General features: G+C 37.0%; 1 protein-coding gene across 1 annotated transcript in view; it reads left to right on the top strand.

Moving 5' to 3' along the window:
* Positions 1–26288, top strand: part of LOC140166742 (thrombospondin type-1 domain-containing protein 7A-like) — a 283222-nt gene extending 256934 nt beyond the window's left edge. Inside the window, exons 7-25 of the mRNA XM_072190238.1 lie at positions 3733–3996; positions 5991–6188; positions 7112–7333; positions 8392–8559; positions 9334–9513; positions 9889–10026; positions 10580–10777; positions 12330–12457; positions 14545–14701; positions 15876–16112; positions 16602–16861; positions 17123–17294; positions 18986–19095; positions 19557–19705; positions 20028–20128; positions 21003–21266; positions 21609–21740; positions 22763–22844; positions 24970–26288. Coding sequence (XP_072046339.1) covers positions 3733–3996; positions 5991–6188; positions 7112–7333; positions 8392–8559; positions 9334–9513; positions 9889–10026; positions 10580–10777; positions 12330–12457; positions 14545–14701; positions 15876–16112; positions 16602–16861; positions 17123–17294; positions 18986–19095; positions 19557–19705; positions 20028–20128; positions 21003–21266; positions 21609–21740; positions 22763–22844; positions 24970–25108 — 3299 coding nt within the window. The 3' untranslated portion in view covers positions 25109–26288. The remainder of the gene's footprint in view (positions 1–3732; positions 3997–5990; positions 6189–7111; positions 7334–8391; positions 8560–9333; positions 9514–9888; positions 10027–10579; positions 10778–12329; positions 12458–14544; positions 14702–15875; positions 16113–16601; positions 16862–17122; positions 17295–18985; positions 19096–19556; positions 19706–20027; positions 20129–21002; positions 21267–21608; positions 21741–22762; positions 22845–24969) is intronic.
* Positions 26289–26696: the final 408 nt, after the last annotated feature.

Here is a 26696-nt window from a genome sequence, read left to right as displayed (position 1 = left end):
AGAGCATCCATCCATGTATGATCAAATCAAGATATGCATCGTTTGTAAGATCTATTCAAATTGAGAAAACATGGACGCTTAAGATCCAGTCAATTCCCAAAGTTGAACCGTCTGTTGAATTTTACATCAAAATTGGAGCAAGTATATGTTTAAAATCAACTAGAATGTAGTTAAGCAGTGCTGTCATTAGAAAAGCCTGGTTATTAAATAGACCTGATGGATGTGCCATGTTTATTAAATACCCTATAACAATTTATTTTCACTGGTATTACAAAGTTTACGAATCTGGCAACAGGTGGCTGTTTGAAAATATAATATCCTGCTTATTTCAGTTTGCTCTTTCACAATTGTGATTCATGCCGAACAGAGATTTAATTGTCAAAAACAATCTTTTCATTAATCAATTAGTTGCAAGGGAAAAAAAATTACTGCAAACATAAACTGTTTTGCCTGAGATTTCCCCCATTGAGAACAACAACATTTGATACGGTAGTACACATGTTGTTGGCTTTTATTATTGCTATGTATGCATCGCTACGGGTTATTGGTGTGTGCAGAACTCGCAGACAGTGAAATGATAAGACTCTATAACTAGGTTTATGCCAAGACTCTAACTAGGTTTATAAACTATTGAATTACATGGTTGTGCCTTTTAGCTCATGATTATTTCCACGGTAATAAGTTGCAAAATATAGTAATATTATGTGATATTAGGTTTTGTTTAATAAAAAAACTAGACATTTTCTATAAAATATGTTTCAATTCACTGTAAACCAATAGAGACTGCTGATAAGATTCAGGGTTGGATCCAGCAATTTTTTAATAGGGGGAACCGAGCCGCCACACAAAGTCAGGCGCCGCTATGCAAAAATACACAAAGTCAGGCGCAGTCTGCAAAAATTGGGGGGTGCACCGGGTGCCCCCCTAAACCCGCCCCTGAGATTGAAACAGTCTTAGTGTGTTGCATCTTCCTGTGATTTAATTTTGTGTTCTCTTTGAATCAGAGTGGGGGGGTCTTAATGGAAATGAGGGTACAGGGATGTGCAGCAGATTCAGGGTGCATTTTCAGCCATGTAGTTTAGACTCTTGATAATTTTCAACTATTTTGGTTTATACATTTTATTTCATGAAAAATTGTTTAAGAGAGGGTGAATACTATAACCACATCAGAGCATTAAATCAGTTCCAACCTGGGGTATTCGAAGCAACAGCTACTATCAAAATATCAATTTCATAAGATTAAAACTAATGAATCTGTTAGCACAATATTGTAACATTTCTAAAACATGTAGGGGAAGGTGGGGCATAACGGAACACTTAACTTTGAGGATGCTCTGTGACGTCACCATAAGTAATATGACTGTGAAAATTATATGTTCAGTTGAAGTTTGTATTTACCTTTAATATACCATTAACCAATATAAGTTGAATCTTACAATTTTTTATAAAAATGAAGAAATATTTTCAACAAAAAAAAACGTTTTGCCCCACTATCGGGGCAAAACGGAACCCCCCTATGGGGCAAAACGGCACCCTGGGTGTAAACTTATATCAGTTGTTCCATCGGTAGGCCCTAGGCCTAGTTATATGTAGGCCTATATTCAGTTACAATATTAAGTGGGCCTACCATCTCTGTGGAGTGAGTGGTTAACTTCTTATAGACCTAGTAGGCCTATAATATGTATGACCAATATTTGATCAGAAAGAAATATTCAGTAGGCCTACCATCTCTGTGGAGTAAGTGGTTAACTTTTAATCATTAATTCTATCTGTAGGTCTAGTTATATGTCTATGTTTCAGCGAAGTGTTTACCATGTTCGAGTAGGCCCCTAGATAACGCCTACATTTCCTTGAGTGAAGACAAGTTATGTCCAATTGGGGCAAAACGGAACCCATCTGTGGGACAAACGCCCGGGGCAAAACGGAACCCTGTTCCGTTATGCCCCACACCTAGGGTTCCGTTTTGCCCCATACCCGATTTTTTAGAAATAGGTTGCATGCATAATACATCGTAGCATATAGGCCATGCACTTAATACAGCTCATGGCTAGTACCTTCGTGTTTACAATATTCACAATTATTTGGGAATCCGATATTAATGAAGTAAAATTTCAGCGCATTAAACATCTACATAATTTCTTACACCAGACGGGTAGTAATTTTTGGACTCGATCTTGCTCGAATGTCAGTGGATTGTTTCAGATAAAATTTTTGTTGTAAATCCTTGTAGCCATACTTGTGTTCCTCAATATAATTTGCATAGACGGCAGTATTGCGAAGGCCTATTTTTCCAGGTGGTTCCGTTTTGCCCGGGAGTCCGTTATGCCCCACCTTCCCCTATATTTATATTTTTTTCTCTCAAAATGTTAGTTTTCACTGTCAGATTATTTCTACTTTAAATTTTAAGCCAAACACATGAGACAAACAAAGAAATTGCTATTTAATTCCAGCACCATGTCCCTAATGCATGTCACTCCGTCAATCATGACTGATGTCAGTCTTTTTGATGTGTTAATAGTTAATATTATATCACTCATACATAAATTCTAGACAGTTCATTGGTTGATTACCGTTTATCATTTTTACTATCACCCTCTCCGTGTGATAGTCTTTACCATCATGTGCTCTTCCGTGAGTGCGCCTGCGCAAAGCCGTAAGCGCTGACTCTTGGACTCGCCGATTTAGTTATGGGGTGGACCCCAAAATGTGCAGTATATCACGTGAAACATGGTGTTATGTTGATGAAAAATGTATTTCCTACCTTAAATAGTATTTTAGTAATAGAATTTATGCATGAGTGATATAAAACAAATATTAACTGTCTTAAATTAGTGTAATGGTCGAAATATAATTACTCGGTGAAAGATGTATTGTTCCATTCCACTCGCCGTTCCGGCTCGTGGAATGGAACAATCCATCTTTCACCTCGTGATTATATTTCGACCATCACACTCATAGACAGTTAATATTTGTATACCATCCCATATGCCATGTATATAGAGGGTTATGAACATTGCATAATGTGGTGAGGTAATATTTTGATCATGTGAATTAAAAGTCTTTTCAAGACATTTTACTCATAAGCTTTCAAACTTACATACCGTAGAATTCCGTCTAGAAGCATATATGCCTCTAAACGAGGATTTTTTTTAATGAAAGATATGAAAGGCCAATACCCTTCTCAAAAACATTGCAATAGATTGGTCTTACAATATACATGTTTGTACAGCCGCCTTTATCAGTAATATAGTTGTTCAAACTCCAAATAACGTTTTTGTTGAGAGTGTCTGCCTCTTGTCTCTTGTGTCAAAAACACCTCGTTTAGAGGCATATATATGCTTTTAGACGGAATTTTACGGTATGTAGTCGCAACTGCAGCACCTACAGCTAACAGGCTAACTTAGTTGTTAAAGTACACTACAATCATGTAAAAATCTAAATTTTGAAAAACTTTGAGAACATCCACCTCATCAAATGTTACAATCATGATTTACGCTTACGAAGGAGTAAGTAAGCCTAGTAGCATATGACACATCGACTCCGCTCAGTGGCAGAAGTGGGTAAGTGCAATAGCTGCCATGTGTAGATGAGTACAATATACTGTGTGTAACTTGCTAAATGTTCACAGGGCAGCTATTGCACTTACTCACTTCTGGCACTGAGCAGTCAACATTGCCTGTTTATATAATGTGTTGTTTTAACCAACCAACCTATCTTCACTCTTCCCAACAGCACGATGGTCAGTCTGTTTCTTAGACCATGACCACACAGGGTGCGGTCCCGGAACTCGTCACCGTGCTGTATACTGTATGAGTGCCAGAGATGAACTGCTCCTTGATGATGTGTGTAACGCTACAAGCAAGCCACCAAATATGGGAGATTGCCGGGTGCCATGCCCTTCAGAGTGTGTGGTGTCTGACTGGTCTGCGTGGGGCACCTGTTCTAAGACATGTGGAAAGAAAGGAGGTGTGCAGATTAGGACCAGGAAAATCTTGGGTGAGAATATGTAACATTTTGAAACATAGGTTTTTGTATTCTTTTGATGATATTAATTTTAATATTACTCATCTGTATTAAACATTTAGGTTTTTGTACAGTACCACATGATCATAACAGTAAAAGCTTGTAGTTCTTATGGAATCGCTCATTCTACAAAATCGGGTGCCAATGCAATCCACTGTAAAAATTGAAAAAATAAAAGTTGCTCAAAAAGACCTGCTTTTTGTGTTTTTTAAGAATAAATGTATCACTACTTTCAGATGTAAAAGATTGCCGACACCACTTGCATATTTTTCTTGCAGGAAGTCATGATATTTTTTAACACTAAAACTCAATGTAATGTGAGCTACGTTACCGGCTCCAAAATGGGCTGGTTTTACTTAATCCAAGGTCATAAAAAGCAAACAAAAGATCACTTGAGTGAAATGTAAAACCGATTTCACCATTTCATAGAAGTTTTAAAGATGTGGGGGTGAGTGCGTAACATAGCTCACAGTAACGTAGTTCACGGTTTTTTAATGTGATTTGCGAACGTTAGAACGTTATGTCGGTTAATTGTAATATAAATGGGGTTCGATCACTGGTACCTATCACATATTATTTGGAAGTACATGTTATACAAGTGCATACTATGGAATCCTGGTAACGTAGCTCACCAGTCTTAACATGGTCGGTCAAAATTTCAATGTTTACAACTTTGCTATGCCAAAAATGCTACAGCATCACGATTTTTACTGTGATTTTTAAAAACCTATGAGTGTTTCCTTTCAAAAACCGCAAACTACATTGATACCTCTGTTTTACTTCTTTCCAATAACGTGTGTTAAAAAAGGGTAACGTAGCTCACAGCATTTTGGTGGAAAGTGCAATTTATTTTAGAATTACACAAAGGCGTTTTAATCACTAAAAATAATGTTGATAAACAATATGATGGTGCGTTATCTAATTAAAAAAGAACAAAAAAGGAAAGGAAACACATTTATTCAAAGAAAATATTAAGTGTCAGATTTGACACTTGAGCAGTGGAAACGCATTTTTAGCAATTTTTGAGCCTTTGCAAGGGTTAATCAGGCTGAAGAAAGCATTTAAAGTATGGAAAACTATATATGTCCGTGTAGATCTCATTGAGTTCTACCAGAGAAACAACATATTTGATGCCCAAAATGCTCGACAATGTTTTTGTGGACCAAAGAATGGGAAAAAGGCTATTGGCACCCGATTTTGTAGAATGAGCGGAATACAACATGTAATTGGATCAAATTTGCACAGTTATGGCAAAATATGTGTATATTATTCAAGAGGTATCTTTAATAGGTTGAATTAAGAATTAAGAAACAAAGGGTAATGCGGTATCCTTTTATACACCTAATAAGGCCTAAAAAAATATTGTTTGATTGGCGTAACCCGACCGACCCTAAAAATAGGCCAGACTTTTTTCTTATTTTTTTTGCCAAAAAATGGAAAAAAAAAAAAAAAAAAAATTCAATTAAATTAAAAAAAAAAAAGTTCCCAGGTCTTTATCATACGCAATTTATCACTAAAAATGTGTGTAAAAATTATTTGAAAAAAAAAAAGGTTTTTTTATGTTACTCCAATCAAACAGTTTTTTTCTAGGCCTAATGTGCCAAAGAAATATTATTTGGGTTTAAAGGATACTGCAACATCCTTTAATTTCTATTCTAGTACTGGAAAATTTAAAGAGGAAATGTTACTTTCTTGCAAAGATGTCTTTTACTTTAAAGTTGTTTACACCAAGATAGAATGCGTACACATATCCACAGCATACGTAGAAGTGCATATCGCATGAACTTGTATGTGTAACCGTGCGTAATGCTCTATGTAGAATGAGTCCTGCCTAGCATTTCAGAAGCAATCGGAGCACATTATTATGATTAATGGACCCTCAGCAATTACAAAATAATGTTCCCATGAGCCCAGTATATGAGTGGTTTAATGGACTTATTTTTATAATTTGTTATTTTCGTTCACAGCTTACGCCGACCCAAGTGTGAGCACATGTCTACCTGAGGATGAATTAATCCAATCACGCCCATGCAACCTTCACATTTCATGTCAAAGTTACATGTGGCAGGTTGGAGCATGGGGGAGCTGTACATCTAATAGAACAGCTGTCTGCGGAGAAGGTATGGGTACTCAGACGAGGGAGCTTACTTGCGAAAAAGACACCGGTGAGTTTTAGATAGATGATGTGTCAGTCAAAGGGCCAAGTTTTAAAAGGGTTTCAAGTGATACAGTTTATTGGGCTATTCCATTAAAAGTCTACACTACCCCTGTGGAAAATTTAGCTTAAGTCTTCCACAGAGGGAGTAAAAGTCTTGAATGGAATAGACAGTCGGGGGAACTTCTATTTGAAATACTCACTCGGCACTCCAGTTGTGGACGATATAGGTAAAGCCATAATACAGAGGGAGTATTGGTTTCAAAATGATTAACCCTGACTAATTACATTTGAAAAACACACTCCCCCTGTGGAAGATATTTCCAAAATCTTCCACAGGGGGAGTGTGGATTTGAAATGGAATAACCCATTGCAACTGTCAAACAACGAGTCAACGTCAACATAGATTGATTAGTTATTATATCAGGGTGTGGATGACATACTTGGTATGTTATCTACTGCTGATGATGGTGTGGATGACATACTTGGTATGCTATATACTACTGATCAGGTTGTGGGTGACATACTTAATGTGCCATCAGGGTGTGGTAAACTGGAAAATGATGTTGAGTGTAAAGGGGTTATCCATACTCCTTTAAGTCTGAATGATCATCATAATTAGTGTCAATAGGTAATGCAACCGCCCTAAAATACTAGCCCAAACATTTTGATTCCATACAAAAATGTTTGTCCTCAATCAATTGAATTGTTTTTAAGACAGAGCAATAATAAAATATTTTGATTTACATATTATTCGTAAAATCTAGTCCTAATAATGCATAACGTGTATTTGTAAGAATCCATCCAACCAACTGACCTTAATTTTTTGGACCTGTTACGCCACTGCAGTCATACAATTTTTTAAGGCCGAACCACCAGTGTTTCTAATTTTTAGGCCTAACCACCAGTGTTTCTATTCTGTCTCCAATACAGGTGTCATAGCTGAGAATGAACTTTGTGATTCCACAAGCATTCCATCCACCAATCAAAGCTGTGATATTCCATGTCCTGTCGATTGTAAGCTGAGTCCGTTAGGGGACTGGTCCGAGTGCAGCGCCACCTGTGGTGACAATGCATACAAGACACGCACACAGAGAGTGCTGCAGCTGTCAGCACACGGTGGTGTGGTGTGTCCTGATACTGCTACTGAAGATGGTATGTACTTTCGGCTTGCTTCTGCTTACTTCCACCTTAAGGCCTTGAGGTTCTCACAGGTTTTTTCTTGGTGCTCTGATTTTCCTCCTGCTTCTAAAATTGGACCTCTTCCCATATCCCTGTCCCATCATATTCAGTTGGCATCCCTTTAATTTAGTAGCATCTGTGCACTATTGGGCTTTGCCTGGCTTTGGCCGACTGCTATAAATAAAGTTTGGGTGATGTCAGTGCTTTTATGTGGTTGTGCTGCATGCTTGCCAACAAGCTGCCATTGTATGCATGTGTATACACTCTGCCAATAAGGTTATTGTGCACGATTTGATACTGCGACCAGTAAAATACGCACTGAAATAACTACCAAACTTGAGGTAAAACAAAGAATAGTGGACAAAGTATGAAGTACGTACTAAACACATGTGAAGCAAGAAGAATATGCTACACTACAAGATTCTTATTGTGGCAGCCTGCACAGGTACACCATCGCCAAAGTACCTGACTGGTGCACACAAAGTACCTACATAGTACCAATGCTGCTACTGCACAGGGCACATCGGCAGTGGTACTGCACTGGTACTACACTGGTACTCCCGTGGTACCGCACAGTATCAGTACTTGATGACGGTGTACCTGTGCAGGGGGCCAAAATAGGAATATTGTAGTGTAAGTAAACACCTAAAAAAAGAGAGTCCCAACTTGTTTCAGGGGATCATAACTTTGAGCACAATGAATGAAATTGATTTAAATGCTTGCTGCAGTATGGTACCATACTTTTGTAAACACAAATCAGAATGACAGAGAGCTACTGAGAAATGAAAGAAATAAGGATTTTAATTAAATTTGGAGTGAATTGGAAAGTTTCAAATTCAAACAAATCACACAAATTTATGTGATGTGAAATTGCATTGTTGATCCTGTTCAATTTTGTACTTTCTTTTTTTATATAATAAGATCATGTAATTCAGTCTTTAAATTACTGCAATTGTGAAAATATGCATATGCATTTCACTCATTCATTAATTTCATTCATGTTGTTTATTTGTACCTTATACTTATTTCAGGGATTATTACCCAGACTGCACCTTGTTCCAACTTGCAACCATGTTATACTTACCAATGGAATGCTGGGAATTGGAGTCAATGTGAGGTACTAGGGGATGTGTGTGGTAAAGGACTTCAGTCAAGAGATGTGCATTGTGGGAGAAATGACTATGCTATTGTTTTACCAGGTACGTGATTGGTTAATTACTTGATATCATCTTCTGAGTGACCAATCAGAATTGGGCTTTTAGATATCTTAGCAAATTTAATCATAATCCCCTTCAGTCCTACTGACTACATCTATCATTGGCTCATTACATGATATAGCCCTCTTTATACCCAATCAAAATAGTTCTTAGAGGCCAATAATTCGCCCAGTAATGCCAATGGGGTTATTACAAATTTAGTAGCATTTTGGCATGTTAAAGTAATGGAAATGCAGTCAAAATTGCTTTGTAGATTAATTTTGCAAGAAATGGGGCAACAATTTTCACCCTGGCTACCAGCTTTTTACCCCTCACTATTTGGGCTTATGGTAATCTGTGCCACAAGCTGGAAAAATTTGGGAGTATAGCCTAAATTAGTTCATGTTGCTCGCAACTTATTGCTCAGTATGGATCATGTGGGTCTTTGACAAAGAGTATAAGGTCTGATTTCTCGAAGCTTGGCTAGTGGTCAGGCTTCCTAAGCTAGCAGGCTAGCCCTACCAATGTAGATCCATCTGATTGATTTATCTTTCTAGATGTATGATGTAAAATTGTAAGCACTTGTTTATAGGACTAATTGGGCTCAAGCCTGATGGCTTAGGAAGCCTGACCACTAGCCATGCTTCGAGAAACCGGCCCTACGTGTCTTGTAACATGCCTTTTGATTAGCCAGCACCTCATGAAACTTATGTTCTCTTTTTCCTTCTAACCATTCGATATTTGTACGCTAACTGTTTTCTCTCTTACTCTTTACAGGCTATTGTCTGAGACAGCTCCTTAGCAACCCTCCTGCCACCCATCAGCAATGCTTTCTACCATGCCCAGGAGATTGTCAGCTCTCTGCTTGGTCACAGCTTGGACCATGTGGTAACGACTGCGGTATAACAAGTCATCACGGGTATTGCCGTATGCGCACCAGGCATCTTATCAGTGTTGGTCAGTATAAAGTAAAAAAATAATCAATGCAAGGGTTCGACCAAAATTTTCACTGTTTTCCCATATGTATAAAGCTTACATAAAAAATGGCGACAATTTCATAATTTTCCCACAGAAAAATCTGTGATTTATATAATTTATTTCATATGTACTCACCATGGTTAGTTTTTAATCGTTCATCCCATCCTATGAATGGGAACGTGGAAAATTTTGAACGGCTCCTTAGAGGACCCTGATTTTGGCCAATTTTTGGTTGGTCAATGGAGGGAAAGCAATTTTTGTTTTGTTTTTAGCCTTATACTGATGTTGAGATATTGATATTAATAATATTTAAATTAAGTAGTAAACTGATTAGCATACATCTTCTTTTTACAGATCCAAACACAGAGAATCCCAGTCAGATTTGTCCTCAAATTTCTAGTGAAGATTTAAAGGATTACACACCTTGCGATGATGCATCGCATACATACCAATGGCAGGTTGGAGAATGGAATTCTTGTATCTTAGAAAATGGTAAGTTTATAAAAGAAAACTATCTTTGGGGGACCAAGAATGGATCCTTAAGGGATTCCAAAGTTAATAGTCTTATGTAATGATATTCAAGTATTTGTCGTGTTCACATACATACCAATAGCAGGTTATAGAATGTAATTTTTGTATACTGGAAAATGGTAAGTTTATAAACAATAATTGGGGACCAAGAACTGATCCTTGAGGGATTCCAAAGCAAGCCAGTCTTACATATGGATATTCACCATGTTCACATGCATACCAATATCAGGGTAGAGAATGGAATTCTTGAATACTGGAAAATGTTAAGTTTATAAAGATAACTACTAGGGGACCAACTACTGATCCTTGTGGAATCCTAAAATCAGTACCTAAAACTAAAAAAGTTACATGTCATATTACTTTTTTTGTAGTGAATACAGGTTACAGGCTGGAAACAATGAGAATATGAAAGAAAATACACTTAACTTTATTTAGACTACAATTTGGACTCAGATTTGATTATAACGAAAGATTCATAAATATCACTAACTACTAACTTACCTTTTTCTTGCAGGCTATGACTGTGGCCATGGCAACCAGTCTCGTAGTGTGCTATGTCTTCGTAGTGATGGCCAGCAGGTACCAATACAATTCTGTAGTACTCTGGGTAATTCAGAGGTCAGTCAACAACCATGTGAAATCCTATGTCCAGAGGAATGCTTTGTATCAGAGTGGGGTGATTGGTCACCATGTACGGAATCATGCGGTCAAGGTAGGTCACAAGTTGGTTATAGTACAGTGAATGATGTAGTATCTTTTGATGATGTTTTTGATTTTCAAACCATTAAATTATTTTTAAATTATTTGATCCTGTATAATCCACTGTGTAAACAAATTCTAGTTAACCATTTTAGACTTAAGCTGAAAACCTGAAAATCCAGTTCAACACAGTTAATCTCAGTTAAAGAAGCAGTGGCAAGATATTGTAACATTTCCATATAAGAAATAGAATTGTATTTTTTTCCACAAAATGTTAGTTTTCACTGTCAGATATGCCCTCTTTTAATTTTGGCCATAACAGATGAGGCAATACAAAGAAAATCTGTATTTATTTAGTCTTGTTTAGACGGTTTATTCAAAATCTCGGATTTTGACAAAACTACAGCACATAAATAAAGTCTTGATTTTTGCAGGGTATGTAAGTTATACTAAAGTACATTACAATCATGTAAAAAACTGAATTTTGAAAAATATTGAGGGCTCAGCAAATGTTACAATATGGCTTTAAATGGCTGGTATCAACCTCCCGCTGTACTGGGTGGCTCCTCCATGTTGTACTGAGCCATGATCACATGGCTACACTGGCTATGGAGGTATAATGAAAGATAGAGATAAAAAAGACTTTATCGTGTCTAACATCACTGTCAATTACGATCCTTGATTAGTTAATTATCTGGTGCCGATCGGGGAAAAGGAATAGAAGAAAATGGCGAAAAATTACATATTTTTAAAAGGCAAAAAGCAAATTTTCTAGGCATTGTTGACATGGTGCCTTCGCAAAATAAAATTTCCTACTATAAAGACCTAACTTTTGAGATGGTTTGTATGTTTTAAGGTGCAAAATTAACAATAAGGCGCCCGCTTATACTGTCGTGTTCAGCAAGTCATCATCATGACACTTGTAAACAAACCGTGCTCTAGTTTGATTGACAGATGACGTCAGACAAGATAAATTCTTTTTATCTCTGTCTTTCATTATATCAGATGGTTATAAGTTCTTGTAAATCTAGGACAGCTAGGAAGCTCAGCAGTCAAGTTAGCTCAATCGATAAGGCGTTCAACTATGGTGCATGAGGTTGTTGGGTCGAACCTTTGCAGTGGTTTAGTATGCTCTTGTAGAAAAATTGAGTTAACTTGAAATTTGGGGCAAGGAACTTACTGCTAATTGTCTCTTTGTAACCCATACGAAACTTGGGGAGCTGATCCTGGTTGCAACGGTCAGTTGTGGAATGTCTAGAGTGTGTGCGCTCTTAGATTAAAACACAAGTAAAACATTTTAAACACAGTTAAAAACATGCTTGACCACTGGAAGCAAGAACTTTCAATTAGATGCAAACAATTTTTTGTTAATCCATGCCCAACAGCCTATATATTTGACATTGGATTGCTGATTTGTTTTCTTTGCATGCAAACTCACACATCAATGCACATAGGTCTAATTGATTAAAACATGATTGAAACACAAAGCAAAACATGAAAATACATATAATCTGTTGATTACTAAAGCTTCTAACATGACAATATAAAACTTATTCCATCCACAGGATTACAAGTTCGGACACGTAACATGATGCAGTCTCCAAGTCCAGGTAGTCCAGCATGCCCTCAGCTTTTTCAAAGTACTGTATGCAGTGAGAGATCATGTGACCTCCTTGACTGGCATATCACACAGGTAAGGGAAATGCAAAGAATTATGGGATAGTTGTTTTAAGGGTAGATTTCAATGGAAATAACAGTAATGGCAATTTGGTCCACTATATGTGACACTTTTTTGTCAAATTCTGACTTAACCCCATGAGCACTACCTGCCGATCTAACATTGTCTCTGATTGGTCAATTACATGATATCTTTGCTTTAATCACCAATCAAAATGGAGCTTTGCAAATAATTCACCCCAATTTTTTTGCGTTGCTGATTGGTCCAATTGATAATGAAAACTTCTTTTTGGCCAATCGGCAGGTAGTTCTCATGGGGTTAACCAGTGAATAACATAAAAGTGATCAATGTGATTAAATTGAATTGAGCCTAACACTGCTGAAGACTGTCATATTGCGCATTGAAAGGGCAATGTCGTCAAAAAGGTCGTGGAGCCTTGATTTAAAAACTTTTGAGTTTGGAGCATCAAAAATCAGGCTTTTTTATTATGATTTTTGAACAAAATTTAGCATTTTTTATCCATTTTTAGTGATAATTCCTCAAGTTTTTTGTTATGTTTCCCGAAAAATTTGTGTCAAAAAAAAAAAATTTCTTCAAAACTGAACATTTTTGCCCAAATTCGACCTCACAGATGCATTCATCAAGACTTTGCCATATACTTTTATATACTTTAGACCAACAATTTAGCAGTAATGAGGCCAAAAAGTTTCCATGATTCCAGGGTTAAGACCAACCTTAACTCTCTTCACGCGGATATGTTTCAAAAAAATTTTCAAAAATTAAAAAATTTCAGAAATATAAATTTTCATGACCATATTTGGAATCAGCATGAAAAATGCATTAAAATGAGTACAAACAAACCTAGTATTGGTTCAGTAGTTGTTAAGATAGCTCTTGATATTTTGAGAAAATATTTCAAAACTTCCAACTTTTTGCGTTGAAGTGCATGGCTAGCACGCAGAGCATTAAGCACTTGTAAGATAAAATACACAGTAGGACCTTTTTTAATGTGATGTTTTACCAAACAGTTTCAGTTGGCAGTTGGCATTTGCCTGGCAGTGTATCTGCATCATGTTTCATTGAGAACCTGTGCTTTAAATTAAAAACTTGTGCCTAACATGCCGAATCAGATAAAAGGCAATAGGGCTATTGAACAGTGAGGTGATCCTATTCTGTTCCTTTAAGCATATCAATAGACCTGCCACTAACCTTTACATAGCCTCTGTGGCAGTTGAGTATAGCCTCTATGGTAGTTGAGATTGTATTAAGAATTTCTTCTCTCTTCCTTCACCCAAAGCTGATTCGCTAGTGACATCCCGCCTTGACTATTGCAAAAGTCTGTTGGTGTTAATAAGTAAGCAACTGCAGAACAAACTTTAAAATGTCCAGCAAACATCAGCAAGGCTGATTTTCAGGAAACATAGGTTTTGATTCCATCACTTTAGAATTCATAAATGAACTCCACTGGCTTCCCATCAAACAACACATTGATTACAAAATTCTCTCACTTGTATATATTAAAGCACTTCATGGACAAGCTCCATCTGACATCATTGATATGCTTCAAATTTGAGTTACCTGTACTCAAAGACAGCTTAAATCATCATGCTCAGATGCTACCTCTCTTGTTGAGCCAAGAACTCTGTGTTTCTTTTGGTGACCGAGCTTTTGCTGCCTCTCAGATTGTGGAGAATAAACTACCAGGTCAAATCAAAAATTGTACTTTTGAACAGTTTAAGAAGCTCCTGAAGATCCACCTAAATTCAGGGTGCTTATCAGCAGTAGTTTTTGAGCTAATGAGCGTGGTCAAACATTTTGAAATTAATTTGGCGCTATGTCATAAATGTAACTGATTGATTGATTGATTGATTGACAGCCAAATTGTTCACATGATTTGTTGGGAGTGGCCTGTTTTCTGTGTTCTTTATCTTCAATTCTTTCTTTTCTGTTTTCCATATAGGCTAGCATGCTTACATAGGCTTGAGCATTTTGCTTCAGCCTGGTCCCATCAGGACTCAAGTGTGTGTCTGCATAACCCAATCGGTTCAATAATTTTTAAACATTGTAATCATCTAATCTACATACATATTCTCCCTATACAGTGGAGTCCATGTCTCCCCATAGTTGATGGTATCACATGCGGTGAAGGCAGGCAAACTCGTAATGTTACATGTCCAGCAGGAACAGAGTTTGAAAAGAAATGCAACTCACGACAGCCAAAACCAACCACGGAACAGCAATGTCATCTACCCTGTACAGGTAAGGGTAATATAGCTAAATAGTTTTTGCTGGAATTATCCAATGGGGGGTACTTCAATTTTGAGTAAGGGTGCTTTGCATGATTTGGCTCATTGAAGGCAAAATAATCTGCTCTTTGGAAATATGGGGCCAAAAAGACATGCTCTCAGGGGAAAATTGGGGAGGGCAAAATGATCTGTTTGGGGGGAAAACAGGGGCAAAAAGATCTACATGCATTATATTATAATTAACAAATACAAGCTCGCAGGGAAAAATTGGGGAGAGCAAAAAGATCTGTTTTAGGGAAAAACAGGGGCAAAAAGATCTTATGTTATAACAGAAGACCTTGAGATTGGAGTTTTCAGCATGTTTGATGTATGACCTCCTAGGTTGCGGAAAATAATATTCCCCATTGAAACACATACATTGTATCCGTAACATGCATACATACACCACAATGAATTACCCCTCTAAAGGAAGGATAATGCTGGAGACACAGACTTGATAATGCACTTAATAGGGAGAGCAGAAATTGCTACAAGCTTTAATTGTTGACCATGGATGTGACCTTTAAGCAGCAAAATCACATTGGACTATTCCAATTGGAATCCATATGCCCCTTATGTAAGTCATGACCTTAATCTACAACACAAGGGGTGTAGATTTCTAATGGAGTCACCCATTCAGGTAACCCAATTTAAAAGTGACACTCCCTGTGTGGAAGATTAAAGTCTTGTCTTTCATGGGGGTGTATGGATTTTAACTGCCTTTGCATATACGCGATAAAGTGTTGCATGTCTTTGTGTTTACGCGAAAGACCATAAAAATATGCGGTATGTGCGTGAGCAGTTTCGCTTTTCTTATTTCAAGGAACAATCGGCACTCATTATCGGGTGATGCTAAGACTTTAACTGTTTGGGGTTTGTCTGTAGTCCATTTATTGCTGATCCAATATGCGCAGTAAAGATGTCCACATCGATAATATGTCAGCAGGGGTAAATACACAAAGGCTTATGGGATTTACCAAAAAAGTCAATAGAAAGACATTTAATATGGAATTGGGGGATGTGGTTGTGTTGCCCCTTCAGCTGAAGGTCATTTTGACTTTACTTTGTGTAGACCAATTTTCACATATATTTATGCTTTCCCATGTATAGGACTTTTAATTTCTTTATTTTTAAATCTTCCCATCCAGGTGACTGTGTGCTTAGTCAGTGGTCAGAGTTCACTGAATGCAGCGCCCCATGTGACCCCTCAGGAACCAAAACCCGTACAAGGATCGAGATCCGAGAGGCTACCGGTAGCGGTATGCCTTGTGAAAAACTACGGGATGAAGAAGCATGTGGTTTTGATGTATGTCCTGATCAAGGCTATAGGATTGATACACGGGAATGGAGTACATGCCAAACCTCTAATGGGGAATGCGGAACAGGTGAGTCTATTATAATGTGATGTCAGTAGATAGGCTACCGGTAGTGGTAGGCCTTGTGAAGTTTTGATGTATGTCCTGATCAAGGCTATAGGATTGATACGCAGGAATGGAGCAGCTGCCAAACCACTAATAGGGAGTGTGGAACAAATATTTTACAATAACTTTTTCACGACCTTCATGTAACCCGACATTTATTTGAATAAATGTTTTAGAAACATTTTTGTGTTTGCTGAAAACACTGAATGCATTATATTTAGGGACTCTATCAGGCAATGTGGGTGAGTCTATTGACATGTTTCTACTGAGAATGTTGACCTGTTATTTAACTCAGTAGAAACAGCCTGAGTTTTACAGTTAAGGTTTTTTGAGTGAAATTGGGTGGCATATTTGTATACCAATAATGTTATAATGATAAACAATGTAATTGTTTTGAGCTCACAGCATTAAGCATAAAATTAACAACCATATTTTTGATTAATTTTACCCCAGGTACAAAACATAGAACCATCAATTGCTACAATCAAGCTGGCAATGTTGTGGACCTGAACAATTGCAACAGCGATCAATTCAACATTACTACAATAGAGCCATGCGAAGTACCATGTCCCATTGACTGTCAACTCAGTCCTTATTCTGATTGGTCAACATGCAGTGCCACATGTGGGTCAGATGGTGTCAAAGTCAGGTCAAGGGTCATTGTCAGACAACCAGAAGGGGGTGGAAGAGAGTGCACTGGAAGTTTGAATCAGGTGAGAGAAACTTTTGATTATTTATGAGATTCAAGTTTTCAACAAATTTTATCTTTAGTAACTTAAAGCAAAGTTACAAGCATTCCTTGCCCATTATAACATTATGATTGATTGATTTCTGCTGCAAAGTTTATGCACATTGGGTTCATTATGCATTATGCCTGGGCTTGAACCCACAACCATCCGATTATGAGTTGGACCCTGTTCCGCTCGGACACCGTGAACCTTGTTAACACTTATATAACATAATTCAATTTACAGACCATGCCATGTAACATGCAGCCTTGCTTTGCATACAACTGGTATCGTGGTGAATGGAGTGAATGTCAATTTGAGACAGGCAGAGGGTGTGGTTATGGAGAGCGACATCGTCTGGTGGAGTGTCAAAGAAGCGATGGTCTGACAGTAGATAATGAGTTTTGTATTATGCAAGGTAAGGGATCATTACTCAACAGTAGATAGAAACACTCATACTATACCGTAAAAACTTAATAGTTAGCATATGTGCTTACTATTTAGCGCAAATATGAAGAGCCCCATCCACAAAAGTGTAAAGGGATTTGAGCAAATCATCGTTACACATAGTTATGCACGAACAAGTATACATGTACCTGCAAATTTGTGTCTGAACCCCATTAGCTCCATTGGGCCGTTGGTAATGAAAGTTTAAAAAAATTAAAGGATTTTGGTACAATTTCATGTTTTCAAAAGCGCTTGATAAACTATCAAGTTTTTACGGTATACTTGAAAAGAGTTTGAGAGATTTTCTGTACATGATATTTTCCAAAGTTCTTCTTGAATAAATGACTTGCACATTGAAGTCAAATGGATGTAATATCTCATAATTATTCATAGGCGTAAATCCGGGGATTGAGAGATAATCCCCATATTGATAAGGGGAAGCTCCATACAATCACCCTCCCTGTGCTGATGCCTCTATGTGGGTTTCTGACCAACCAAATTAACCTCATATTTGGCCATTTTAGCCTAAAAAGTGGACATTTTTGTGCTCTTCATACAAATTTGTTCCACTTTTGCATGATATTTCACCAGTTTAGCTTCAATATGAAAAAAATGCATTTGTACCTTACTATTCTGTCGCTAAAAGGTGCTGGATTCACTCTCCCCATCTCCCCCAATGTCAAAAAGAAATCTACGCCTCTGTAATTATTTATATGCACTTCCACAGATTTTTTGGGGTGGTTTTCTGAATTTGTAGAATAACCGTATTTTGACTCCATTATGCGGTACAGGTATAAGTTGCAACAAGTTTCAACAACTTGCCATATCCTAGGCTTGTTAAAAAATAGTATTCATGTGCATGCTTACATAGTCTGACCTGCTTGCCCCCATGTGTAGCCTAGTTGGAAGTTTAAAATACAACATATGTCACTATTTGCCAGCACGCTTTCTACAGCGTGGGGGTTTGAAATTCTGAAAATTGGTAAAAAAGGTGGGGGTTAAAATTTAGCTGTATAAATGGTGGGTTTCATAAAGCATGGGAACAAAATATAAAGCATGTGGGTAAAGCTAACAATTCAAAACAAATGGTGGTAATTAAGTAATTTCATGGTTTTTTCCAAAAACATTAATATCTTCTTGGTAAATTTCAAATGAAATGAGGTTTGCAATCCATCCAACATCACATAATAATTCCACCAATACTGAATGTATCGCAATTGATTGGGGATGTCAACCAAGTGTCAAGGATGCATGTGTATCATTGTCCAAACGAAACAAAAGGATTGATGATGAAACTGGCAATGAGTTTGTTGTCAGGGACCAGGGCTGGGCCAAAAATGTCGAAATGTTTCAGATGAAGGAAATCATGAGTGTTTGTTAGATAACGATAAATTCACTCTCTGAAATGGACAATGATAGTGCAGATAGTCATAATTAACTTGAAAGTTTGCGACAGTGACGGTGTTCAGTCTTCCGAGTTCGACAACTACAATGTTGTAAGCTTTGGTCACAAAAGGGTGGGGGTTCAATTCCCGATAAAAAGGGTGTCTGGCTAAAGGTGTTGGGGAAGCATAAAAAGGGTGGGGGTTTAACCCCCTGACAAACATTGTATATTACTTACTATAATATTACATATGTTTTGCTGTTGAATTTGAACTACAGGTAATCCAGGTAGCAAGAATTTGAATGAAATTCTGATCCCGATTAATGACACAGAATTAGACATTGTATCCAGGAAAAGATGTGAAGTGCCATGTCCTGGAGACTGCCAGGTAAGTAAAACTGGTTCTAGTCAGGGTTGTCAAAAAATTTCAGATATTCGAAAAGTTACCCAATTTTTCTCTTATCCATTGGTTTCTATGGGACAGGAAATTGTCAAAAATTTTAGGGAAATCTTTAAGTTAGCTTTAGTGGTGTGTGTGCAAAGCTGGAGCTGGAGATCATGCCCCTCCCCCCACTTTTGTGTGTTTGGGGCATTGATTGCACACATAATCTAGACAAATTCACAAATAAATGAGAGACAGAGAGACAGACAGAAAACTTCAGGCATAGAGTGAGTGAGAGAAACACAAAACAGACAGAACAAGTGTAAAAAAGTGAGAGAGAGAGAGCGACAGACAGACACCCGGACATCCCGACAGACACACCGACAGAGAGTAAGTAGTGAATTTATTGAATTAATTTTCAAGAACCTGCTCTGAATACATTGTACACACTTGTTTTCATTTAACAGGTCTCTTCATGGAACACACCATCTCCTTGCTATAAGAGTTGTTATAATTCCAGTAGTAACCCTACAGCATACACTCTTAGCTCAAGATCAGTAACCAAACTAGCTTCTCAGGATGGTAAAAGGTGTCCAGATATACTGGTAGAATTAAGGTAACTATCTGTAATTACATATCTTATCAGAATTATGGTTCTATAAAGTCAATACTACAAACTAATGGTCAGAAAGAAAATGTTGTCTCAGACTAAAAATTTACTTGTTTAAAAGGCGCAATTTTAAAACCTGGTACGCCACCTTGTCTAACGCTCTCTGAAGTTGCTTATCATACCCTGAAGCACTACTTGCGGGTGGCATACCTGATTTTAAAAGCAAAACAGAAAAAATGAGGCTACAAAGTAATTGTAGCTTGAAAGAACCAACAAAATTTACCAACAAGAAAGCTTATAATCATTGTCCTGTTTTGTGTGTTTGCAGTATATGCCCTGTAAGTGAAGCAGTTTGTCCATCATTTGGGTGGCAGACTGGACCATGGGATATCATCGCTGGAACAAGGAATGTATGGTGTCAACTGCAAGGTAAGGCACTTAAAAAATTACTATTTGTCATTTGATTTAACAGGCCAGAAAAATAGTGTCGGTTGGCTTTAATGTTTACCGTCCTGTTCCCAAGCTTACCAGTTAGTGTTGCTATATGTGAGGCTGTTAATTGTCTCCCACTGACAAGGAATGAGTTCAGGAGGGACTATAAAATGAGCATCATTGATGTGTGTGACAAAAAAGTCAATCTTTCATCATTTGATGATTTCCCGCACATGCTTTGATGGATTTCATTGGGACTTGGACTGGAGGTCATTTGAGGTCATTTTAAAAATATTTTTCTGTTTTTGTTTTTTGTTTGTTTGTTTTTTTGACAAATGATGTATTCCTCTTAAAGGAATATTCAGGGTTTTTGTTGTTTAGGATTAAAACTTAAAACTTGCCAGCGGGACTTGTAATTTTACTTGCTGTATATAGTTTGTTTGTTACATTCATTCTTGACAAACTTTGACTTTTCTGATCTTGTAATTGGGCTATTCCATTTAAAATTACACTATCCCTGTGGAAGATTTTTGACATTTCTTTCATGGGGGAGTATAAATTTTCAATGGAATTGCCATTAGGCAGCTCCATTTTCATGCACCCTCTGAGAAACATTAAACGTGAATCTTCAACAGAGGGAGGATGAGTTTCAAATGGAGCAGCCTAAAGTGTTCATTCCATCTGAAATTCATTCTCCCCCCATGGAAGATTTTTCCAATATCTTCCACATGGGTACATGTAGTGTGAATTTTTAAATTGGAATACCCATTTGCCAGGGACACATTTGATGCACCACATAATGAACTAACCTACTTGTTACTTTCATTTTCAAATTATTTGAATAACCAATACTGTTCTTTTTCTTTAGCAGGCACAAACATCAACGTTACAGGTGGGTGCGTTGAAAACGTCAAACCACCATCATCCAAAGTCTGCAACCCACAATGCACTGCAGCAAATAGCATCTGTGACTGGGGTGTGTGTAAGTGTGCCATGTCTTATGAAGGGGATGGTACCAGGTGTTTCCCGGCTTCAGGCTGTACAGCAAATGATCACTGTCCATTTGAAAACAATGTATGCAAGAAGAGGAATTGTGTGTGTAAGGATGGGTACCACCTAACTGATGAAAACAACAGTAAGTGTCATTTTGTGTATGGACATATGAAAAGTTTTGTTATCACTAGTTTAACATTAATTGTTAAGGACTTCGAAGCTCATGAATTAATTTAAATGGTTTCTCATAATCAAGATAAAAAAACGGTGTCCTAATCATGTAGGTTTGCACTGTGATCATGATTGCATGCCGCGAGTGTGATGTACATTTGCAACACGGCTTTACATGTCTGGTATCCTGTTGTACACGTAAACAGTCTAATTCTTCAGCATATAGGCCTATACACACATTGCATTCAACAGACAGCAAATAACTTTAACTATAAATAATTATTTCTTTGATGATATATTTCCTTTTTTTCAGGTCCTGGAGACTGTGAACATGATAATGTTATTCCAGATCCACCCTTGCCTGGCCCTGCTACACGTGGCCCAGCTAAAACGCCCAGAATGAATCGGGAGGATGACAGTACTGCACAATTTAAAGCCAAACATGGTGAGATGAATCAATCAAATAATTTATAACAGTTAATTGATTAAGTTAGCTAATCAGGCAGTCATTCAAAAGAAACAGCTGGCAATCAGTTATGCATTTTAATCAGATAAGCAATCAGTTAAGCATTCATTCATATAAGCAATCAATTAAGCATTCAATCAGATAAGCAATCAGTTAACCATTTAATCAGATAAGCAATCAGTTAAGCATTCATTCATATAAGCAATCAATTAAGCATTCAATCAGATAAGCAATCAGTTAAGCATTCACTCAGATAAGCAATCAATTAAGCATTCAATCAGATAAGCAATCAGTTAACCATTCAATCAGATAAGCAATCAGTTAACCATTCAATCAGATAAGCAATCAGTTAAGCATTCATTCATATAGCAATCAATTAAGCATTCAATCAGATAAGCAATCAGTTAACCATTCAATCAGATAAGCAATCAGTTAAGCATTCATTCATATAAGCAATCAGTTAAGCATTCAATCAGATAAGCAATCAGTTAAGCATTCATTCATATAAGCAATCAGTTAACCATTCAATCAGATAAGCAATCAGTTAAGCATTCATTCGTATAAGTAATCAGTTAAGCATTCAATCAGAAAAAGTCACTGTATCATTTAAATAGACAATCAATAAAGCAAGCAAATAAGTGAACCAAATTATATGTATGAGGTTATTAGTATTTAGCATTTCTTAAGTGAGACATGGTAAAGTAGTAGATAGTCAATTAAATGAAAGCCATATTTATGTCATAAGTATTAGCTTAATTCATTGAATCAACTAAGCAGTAAATCAATTAAGCAAGTAAGCAAGCAAACAACCATTACATGTGATGAGGATATCAGTAGGCCTATTTCACAGTTTAATCAACAAAGTCATGTTTATATTTATGTATTCACAGTAATCAAGAAATGATATTTACGGACTTGAAGTTATACTCATGATTGCACATGATGTGAGTACATTTCATTTGTTTGAAACCTTTTTTTAAAACTTTCCCTCTTGCTTTCAGATATTTGGATATGGGTAGTAGTAGCCTGTTGCGCTATAGTGGTCATCCTGGTGTTGTTATGTATTGCATTTGTAGTTCATAGGTAAGTGCATGTCTGCTAAGTAGTATTGTTAGCGCAGGCAATAATCCACTGGAATCTGGTGTTCATTGAGCTGTTCCATTTAAATCCACACTACCCCTGTGGAAGATCTTGGAAATATCTTCTACAAGGGGAGTATGAATTTCAAATAGAATGAACAGATTTAGATTGAATCTTTCTCAGAGTGTGTATGAAATTCAAATAGATCTGCCTAATATTTTCATTCTATTTGAAATTCATACTCCCCCTGAAGAAGATATTTCCAAAATCTTCCACAGGGGTACTAATTTTAAATGGAAACGCTCATTGGTGCTGTACGTGGTACATAGATTTAAGGGTAGACGAGGTATTGTTGGTCGAAGCAACCTAAAAATCGATTTTCATTATCTAGATCAATATATTATTGAAAAATAACACCTTGATGTTTTGCAAAAGTTCATTCTGTAAATCATATACTGTGCAAACTTGCTTAATTTATTGTTGTTAATGAGTTACGTATGTTGTACAAAAGTGTTGTTGTTTCAGCCCTCTTTACAACGTAACTCAAGAACCGCAGCACCTATAAAAGTATATCTGTGATATTTTAATTCTTCTACACACTCGCTATGAATTGAGCAATACAGTTTTGCCAAAGCTCACTACCATTCGTAAGATGCTGTGAACTACCAAATCACAACAGTTTAAAATAATTAATAACCTTAAGACTAGAGAGCGTGTTACCATAAACTTGCTGGTAGAAGCCCAACTTGGCTAGAACCACATTTGATAATATGCTGAACACAAAGGTGCTTAAACGTTCATGAAAGTTCATCTGTGTTGGTATAATTGAATGTTTAAAGTTTAAAACTTTTGATGCAAACACAAGAACATTACTGTGATTAAGTCTAAAGTCACCTGGGCACCTTGGGAGAACAATGCCATTGCATTGAAAGGTTAACCCAGGTTAAATAAGAATGAAATAAATAAATAAATAAAATGTCAGGAATGGGCACATCCTGACGATAAACATCACAAGATCACTCTCGCTGATGAAAAATGGAGTAGCTATCTGAAAATTCTGAGGTAGGAATAATGATCAAAAGTCTGAAACTTTAATAGTACAAAAGTGTTTGTCTGTGTCTTAGCAGAACACTATGTGGATGGCAGTGGCGTAGCTGGGAATTTTTCCAGGGGGGGCTAGCCTGTATGGGGCGGGGCCCAAATCCACCAAACAAAAATTTTGCCGCCCCTTTTTTTCCGGTGGTTTGAAAAAGTGAAGAGCAAAAAAAAAAAAAAAAAAGGATTATAGGCGCTAGCACCCTAAAAGCAACACATTTTGATATATAGTACCATTTTTTCCCTCCTCTCCCTCTCTCCTCCCTTTTTCCCTTTTTCCTCTCTCTCTCTCCTTTTTCCTCTTTTTTCCTGGCGCTAGGGGGCGGGGGCCCAAATAGCGCTACTGGTGGATGGATGACTAACTATACTAGAAATTTCAATTGAATGAACACAGCTTCCAACAGCTGTATGCAAACCAACTGTGATCGTATATCACATATTTCAATCTACAACACAAATGCACAACCTTCGATACATTAATTAAGATACTAACCAATCACCAGTGAGTTGGCATGGTTGGAATCACTTCCGCATTATGCATCGCTGGCATACATTGCACAGTGTACGCGAAAATTTTTTCACGCTATGTCAGGCTGTGTTCATTCAGTTGAAATATCTAGTATAAGATAATGATGCTTATGGGCGTGCGTACCAGAATACCCCTAATTTTCTCCCCAGTATTCGCCAGCGAAGTGTTACGTGTAATCTGATTATCATTATGTCAACTGGATCGCGCTTTTGAGTTCTGCACCATGATCGAAATGATCGCAACACAAAGTCTATGGCATGTACCATCAATTCCAAAAGGTGCGTGATCCAGTTACCAGGGAGTTACGTAACCACTTCGCTGGCAAATAGGGAGTTCGGGTTTTCCATCTCTAATTCTGTGGTTGTGACACATTGGAATATTTGAGATGCTAATGTCAGACAAATCCATTAGCAACTACTTATCCCTAGACCTTATTTTTGAAAATTACTTCAAAATGTCTTTAATAAGTTGTTTAATCTCATGTATTTCATGTTTAAATTTCAGATCAAGGACATCAGGAGAGGTCAGATTTGATCCATTACCAACGGGACCAACTCTACTTAACAACTACGACACAAGTTTCTTGTCGAACGGAAAAGAATTCCTCAAAGGATGTGTCACAACGAGTACAACAAAATGCTGACATGAATCAATCATATAGTGTCATGGTGAAAATTAGGCTATTCTTTTTGAAATACACACTCCCCCTGTGGAAGATTTAGCTAAAGCCTTCCACAGAGGGAGTATAAGTTTTGAATTGAACAGACAATTGGGTAACTTCCATTTAAAATACTCACTCCAGTTGTGGAAGATATAGGTAAAGCCATTATACAGGGAGAGTATGGGTTTCAAAATAATTAACTCTGACCAATTACATTTGAAAAACATACTCCCCTTGTGGAAGATATTTTCAAAATCTTCATTGTGGATTTCAACTGGAATAGCCTAATACTCCAAAATCCTACCTTCAATTTGGCTTCCAAAGATATGTACAAAGTTAGGAACAAATATTTTTATTACTTGTTTTTGTGTGAAATATGGTGCAAACAAATAAGTGAATTGACTCCCATTTTGTGTTGTAAGTGTGATGTATTAAGATTTTGTATTATTCTGAGAGATGAGTGCAGTTTTAATTTTTGTATCAGGGTTTGTACACTAATTTGCCATCTTGAAATGGGTCATTATTGTTTTTCACCTTTTTTGACCCACTCCACCCAGGTGTATGAATGGGTAGCTGCCACAGTTTAGGCAGTTTATTGTATTGGATGAGTGGCATACCAGGAAGATCCCTCAGAAATGACGGCTGTTTCTTCATAACTGCTCACGAATATGCTAAGTTTGTTACTCATTAATATTAATAAGATTAATCCATGAATATTTATTATTATGCTGAATAGCAGCATACTCCTGAAATTGTAAATGAAGGATTTGCTGGAATGACACTAATAATTCAGTACAATTGCCAAGAACAGAAATTTGACACTTTATATACCTTGCTTAAATTATTTTCCCAGAATACTTTCATATTATTTAACAGCTACTTAACCCTACACATTCTTTCTTAAACTGCTTATATATGGTGAATTTAATTGATTTGTTTTTATTTATAAATGTTTTGTTATGTTTTATATTACTGTTGGCTTTCCTTCAAAATTGGTCAGATGTATTATACCTCTTAGTATGATGAGTTTATTTCCAAAACCAGCAAAGTCCATATACTGTCTTGTGTATGTTTTTCTTAACCCTATTGAACCAAACATCGAAAAACCTCAGTTCACTTTAAGCATCTGCAAGTGCAGGTGTCCCACGTGATGCGATTGTGGCATCATATGGGCACGTAAAGCTTGGCCAGCCAAGGTAGACCCCTGTGGCAAGGTGTGGTCGTGTGCGTGTCTGGCACACGAGTGGTCCCTGGTTCACAACCCCATCCGAAAAAAAAAAAGAGTTTTCTCTTCTTCTTTCTTTCTTCTTTCCTTCCCTCTTGCCAAAATAGGCATAGGGCATTAGGGTCAATGATTAGAAACTTAAATGTTGATAATTTTTAAAAAGTAGCACATGGACTTCACTTTATTTTGGAAATAAACTCCTCATATGAATAAGACTATAAAATCATGGGCATTCCTTACATGCATTTTCCAAAGATGTTTATTACTTAACTGATGATTATCTTGATTTCTACTGTGTGTTGAATGTGCAGATGATAGTGGTAATCGGGAAAAAAACTTCCCCAA

This window comes from Amphiura filiformis, chromosome 12 (assembly GCF_039555335.1).
Source record: "Amphiura filiformis chromosome 12, Afil_fr2py, whole genome shotgun sequence".
Lineage (NCBI taxonomy): Eukaryota > Metazoa > Echinodermata > Ophiuroidea > Amphilepidida > Amphiuridae > Amphiura > Amphiura filiformis.
The sequence above is the reverse complement of the archived record's forward strand: the minus strand, read 5'-3'. Positions and strand labels throughout refer to the sequence as shown.